The sequence below is a fragment of the Acanthisitta chloris genome, unplaced genomic scaffold (assembly GCF_000695815.1).
Source record: "Acanthisitta chloris isolate BGI_N310 unplaced genomic scaffold, ASM69581v1 scaffold784, whole genome shotgun sequence".
Classification (NCBI taxonomy): Eukaryota; Metazoa; Chordata; class Aves; order Passeriformes; family Acanthisittidae; genus Acanthisitta; species Acanthisitta chloris.
In genome coordinates, this window is record NW_008669722.1 from 64,634 (window position 1) to 70,161 (window position 5,528).

The 5,528-nt window shown below is 40.9% G+C and overlaps 1 protein-coding gene across 1 annotated transcript in view; it reads left to right on the forward strand.

The window, feature by feature from the left end:
• LOC103801015 (ADAMTS-like protein 1) overlaps window positions 1–5,528 on the forward strand; it is a gene marked incomplete at its 3' end in the record, with an annotated part of 51,426 nt that overhangs the window by 39,377 nt on the left and 6,521 nt on the right. Inside the window, exon 4 of the mRNA XM_009073412.1 lies at window positions 514–750. Within this exon, the coding sequence (XP_009071660.1) occupies window positions 514–750 (237 nt within the window). The remainder of the gene's footprint in view (window positions 1–513; window positions 751–5,528) is intronic.

The following is a 5,528-nucleotide window of genomic DNA, read 5'->3' on the forward strand; positions in this document are numbered from 1 at the left end:
ACACACTTCTTATGTGTGCAAGTGGAATGAGATCCAGCATGAACATTTCATGGCTGTGGTTAAGACATGTACAGTGCATTTCTTATGCCTCATTTACACATGGTCTTGGTGTTCTTTCAATAGTTTTGCAGAAAGAATAAAGAAAGGTATAATTATCAAGTTGAATTATGTGCAGCTGCAGTTATTTCAATTACTCTTCTTTGTCAAAAGAGAAACTGCAAGTGGAATGAGATCCAGCATGAACATTTCATGGCTGTGGTTAAGACATGTACAGTGCATTTCTTATGCCTCATTTACACATGGTCTTGGTGTTCTTTCAATAGTTTTGCAGAAAGAATAAAGAAAGGTATAATTATCAAGTTGAATTATGTGCAGCTGCAGTTATTTCAATTACTCTTCTTTGTCAAAAGAGAAACTCTGCATCTGGCAGCTGTGGAACCCAGCTGGCTGCACAATACTGCAACTGGTTGTCCTGAATAGACCTGCTGACCTTCTCCTTTTTCTTTTCTGCAGGACTGCCCACCAGAAGCAGGTGATTTTCGTGCCCAGCAGTGCTCTGCTCACAACGATGTCAAGTATCAGGGACAGTTTTATGAGTGGCTTCCCATCTCTAATGACCCTGACAACCCATGCTCGCTGAAGTGCCAGGCCAGAGGAACAGCTTTGGTTGTGGAGCTGGCACCAAAGGTTCTGGATGGGACCCGGTGCTACACTGAATCTCTGGACATGTGCATCAGTGGCTTGTGCCAAGTAAGGAGAGAAGCCCTAACCTAATGCCTTTCCTAATTAATCCTCCCCTCCAATGTCTCTCATGTGCTCACTCCCTCTCCTCCTCCATACTTGTGTAATTTTGGGATCTTTGTTTTAATATCTGTTCCCATTTTCCTAAATTGATTTCTTGTACCTTTTGGTTTTTGGAAGAGGTGTACAAATTCAAAGTTATTTTCTCACTTTCTGCAGTTTCTTCAGGGTTCTTTTGAAGGATTGTATCTTCAGGTTTTGAACTGTTTGGTATAGCTAGGTGCAGTAGCAGATCTGATTTGAAGTACCAGAAGAAAATAATGTTGTAGCTTCTAATTTGGATACACCAAGGTTTTCAGAGTCTATCAAATTACATTATTTTGAGGATTATTGTTCCCTGTAAGCCACAAACCACATAGCAGTAGATGAAATACTAAAGTGAAAAAAACTGCACTCCTCCTGTAGGACTAAGCAAGCAGCTACATCTCCTTGGGCCTCTGCAACACCATTTCTTACAAGTGAGAGATGGGGGCTTTTTAACCCTTCACTTCACAGTGCATGGAGACCTATTGGTCATTCAACCAATTTATTGACATCTTAATTCGGTTTTACATTACCTTTGTGCTTTCATTTATATATTGCTACTCTTTGGGACATGTCTATATCACACTTTAGTTTGCCAAACTACCTGTAGTTTGATGGAGGGGAGGACTTTTGCACTGTCTCTGTTAAGAATTGAACACACCTGAGTCTCCAAAACAGTTGAGTGTAGGTTCATGTTTCAGTGCCCAATCTCTTTCAAATCTATGTAGACTTGATGTATTATTGGCTATCTAATGTATTTTCAGCCCTCTTTGTGTACTTTGTAAGATTCCTCCCTGTTTTCTTTCTCTTTGATTTTCTGCTCTGAGCCAGAGCAGTCCTCAGTAAATGAAACAGAGTAGGTAGTTACTGGGCTAATCTCATTTTGATTTGAAGGTGGCAATCGTCTGGACCGCTTGACCACAGCCAAGTGCATGTTTTTCAAAATTCTGGATTGCCTAATGAGACAAAGTAATTGCAGTCGTGTTTTGTGTTTTTAAATCTTTTAAAAACTTAACCGGAAGCACAGGAATCTGGACGGGAAAAACAGTTTAAGTTTTTTGCATAAAGTGGCCTAAAAATTGGGAGCAGAGCATTGTACCTCTGTCAGGCTAATTTCTGTTTAGGTCCAAATATGAAGCATACCTTTTTCAGGAAACCTTCCCTTAGAAAGAGAGTGCATAAGCATTCACTACTGAAACAAAATCATTTGCTTTCTCATGGCAGCTCATAGTTATCTTGAAAGAGATGCCTCTTGCATCTGTCCTGTACCTCTTCATCTCTAGCAGGTTTGAAAGGTGTTAGGTTTGGGTTTTCTATTCTGTCTTGTCTGAGAAGGCTGTGCAAGCAAAAAGAAGCAGCTGGCTCTTCAGGAAGAATGTAAATTGCTGTCACATGCTGACAGAAACTAAATTGCATATTAATAGATTCTTCTTCCCACATGCCCCTCCTCCCCCATCCATTTTAATTCTAATAATCTCTACTAAAACGTCTGGCAAGTCTAATATAAGAGGGATGTTTTCAGGCAAAAATGTGGTAGTTAAAATGAATTCCCTTGCTTCTGACCAAGGATTTGGTCTGATTTCTGAGGCTTTCTTTTGTTGGTCATCTGAGGGGTCAGATAGACAGACAGCTGCCACCACCCTCCGTTTTCCAAGGGGGTCCTGCTCCAGAGGTCTTATTCCTGTGCAGTGTTGAAAATTCACCTGAAGAATGTTTCTGTCATACTTCATTCATTTCATTACATAGCATCCCAGAAATGCTTATCTTTATGTCTACTATTTATGACAGAATTAAATTGTTCTTTACAGATCTACTTTTAAATACTACGAGAGGGAGTTCTAAAATTTGCATATGTATTGATTCCAAGACTTTTTCATCCTGACCTGCATACTGAATTCAAGTCAGCTAACAGGCTTAGTTTCCTTCCTTACGTCTAGTTGGCCAAAGTCTGGACTTGATGATCATGGAGGTATTTTTTTAATTCTGTGTCCTGCACATGGCAGAGAGGTTGAATTGGATGATCTTTGAAGGTCCCTTCCAACCCAAACTATTCCATGGTTCTAATCTGTGATCTATCTATACCAGTGCTTAAATGGCTGTACATATGTGTGTGTGCTCTTCTAATTTTTTTCGACAGAGGCTACACTGGCTGGTGCATAATGTCAGAGTGGAAAAATCTACACTAGTCTAGAGTAAAGAGATGACTGTGTTGTATTTCCTGTGTATCATGACTTCAGGATGGACAGTTTGTCTTTCTCCCTTCCATGTACAAAGTGCTGCTGCACTCCTCCTTTATTGTTCCCAGCTCAGGCCAAAACACAGAGCTAGTAAGGAAAACAGTGTCACTTTGTTTGATGCTCAGTACATGGATATTGTAATCATTGCTCAGTAAACCTGCTTGAGACAGGTAAAATAAGGTTTGGTGGTCACTTCAGCAGGCTCTTGAACGCTCAGGAAACTGCCTTCAGCCCTAGCTGTCCGTGTGTGATCCACTTGGGGCACAGCTGCAGGAATTTGCACCTGGGTCCCTGGCTGCTCCTAGTCATTCCTTAGCTTGGGATCTGATTTCTTTGCATGACTTCATCAGACCTTTCAAAGCAGCTCCAGTTTTGAGGAAGGAGAAGACCAGGAGTTTGTCCTGTCTCATGTGAAGTCCTGGAAGAAAATGGCCTGCATCTTTCCACCCTATAACATTCATTGCTCTAATATTAGGGACTATTTTCATCCACTCTTACAACCAGTAGCACAGGGGATCATGTGCTGGTTTTGACAAGATCCCTTTTTCCTGCACTTCACCTTGATATGTTTTCTAACTGTGAAAACTCTGAGAGACAACAACTTGCAGAAGGAGATTTTTACCTGTATTCCTGTCTTAAATTCACACAAGCAGACTGAAAGTGCCTGTCATTTTCCTGTTTGATGATAAAGTAGAGAAATGAATGGTTTTTCTTAAATGAATTCTCTAGAAACAGGCATCATCTGTGTTTCCACCAGCCTGTATTCATTTTCATAGGCATTCAGTCCCCATGACATCTTCAGTAATGATCTTTTTCTTCTGCCAAGATAATGGCAGAAATCAGGTTGCAGAAAAAAACAGGGAGCATTTGGGAAAAAAAGTCCAAGTATTTGCATGGTGCTGGGATTTCAGTCTCATGTAGTTCAGCTGTTTCTGGCTCCTGTTTCTGGCTGTTTGGGTTTTTTCCTGAGCTGTAAAGATGCCAGAGGAAAAATGCAAAAGGTGTAATAATAAAGGGTATTATTTAGGCTAGAAGGTGCCTATATTTCTTCAGACAGGTAGAAGGCAGGATCACTTCTAAGTTGCATTTCAATTTAGCCTGGCCTTTCGACGGTATGGTTGTAGTGGTTTTTCAGTTTCTGATGTCTAAATCAAGCTCCTGGGCCTAAATGCTCAAAATTAATTCTTTTGTTTGGTTGGTTTTTCAGAGTCCATTGAAACCTAGATGCATTCTGGGGAGATAACATTTCAGAAAGTACTGAATTCTTCATTTTTGATGATCAGGTGCTTCTCAGCTGTGTCAGGCTGAACGGCTGAACTGCTGTTTGAATGTTTGATCTAATACTCTCTACCCTCACCTGCCTCATGTTCTATGGATAGCAAATATTAATTTTGTTTTCTTGTTGATGAGATGAAAGAAGTAGCTTTTTCCCCAGCAGGACATCTTTTCAGCACACAGAAAGGGGTGGGGTAGAAAACTTAATGACTCATAAGAGTAATAGACGAATGCTTAAATTGCTATGATCATGTCAGGTAACAATATTTTTGTGGCAGAGAGTGGCAAGGAAATGGGGTTATTTTTATTCTGTGAAAGAATCTTCATTTGCATTATTACAACTTTGGTCCCCTGTCCTGAGCTATTAGTTTTCCACTTTATGATCTAACAGACATTGGCACCACAGTAGATATACTTTTTTCTAATCTTTCAGCAGAAACAATATCTGTTCCTACTCCCAAGCAGAGCAACTTGTCTGCTGTGCATGGGTCTTTGACCAGAAGCACTCAGAGCACCTTTCTTTGCTGGGGGAGGAGGAAGAAGGGAGCATTGTAATTTGGGGGCTTAGCAAAAATAAGAAATTCCAAAGAGCAGCTTGGAGACTTCTAAACATTCTTTAGTTACCAGGAAGTCATCTGTGTCTATGCATTTCCTAAAATCCTGAGTTGTGTAGAGTGGTGCAGAGGGTTTAGTACTGTATGAAGCTGGCAAGATGTCTGCACTGGCTGGGCAGTTTTGAGAGCCCCCAGCAAAACAGATGTGTCATTCTCACTTACATTACTCACTTGCCTCTTACACACTGAGCAGCCAGCTGGAGTGTCATATAGACTTAAGTGGTTTCAGCGGTGGCTTGAGGACGAGTAGCCTTTCTCAAGTATTTGAACCATGGGTGATGTCTGTTCCTTGATAACACAGGCTCATGAGACTGCCTGAAGCACCAGAAAGTCTGTGCTTGGCACTATTGCTGGGAAAGTGTTGCAGCTGAATCCCCATTGATCCAGCCAACAGAGGGCTGTTTCCTACCAACAAAAGAAGCCTGTACACCCAACAGAAGAGAGATCTTAATAGCAATTTCAGTCATGTCATGAAGTCACTAAACCTGACAAAGGAACACAGTCAAATGTAATCTGTCACAAGAGCCGATTAAATGCTTTTATAGTTAGTGTTTCATGCTCTAGGGCAATAGAATGG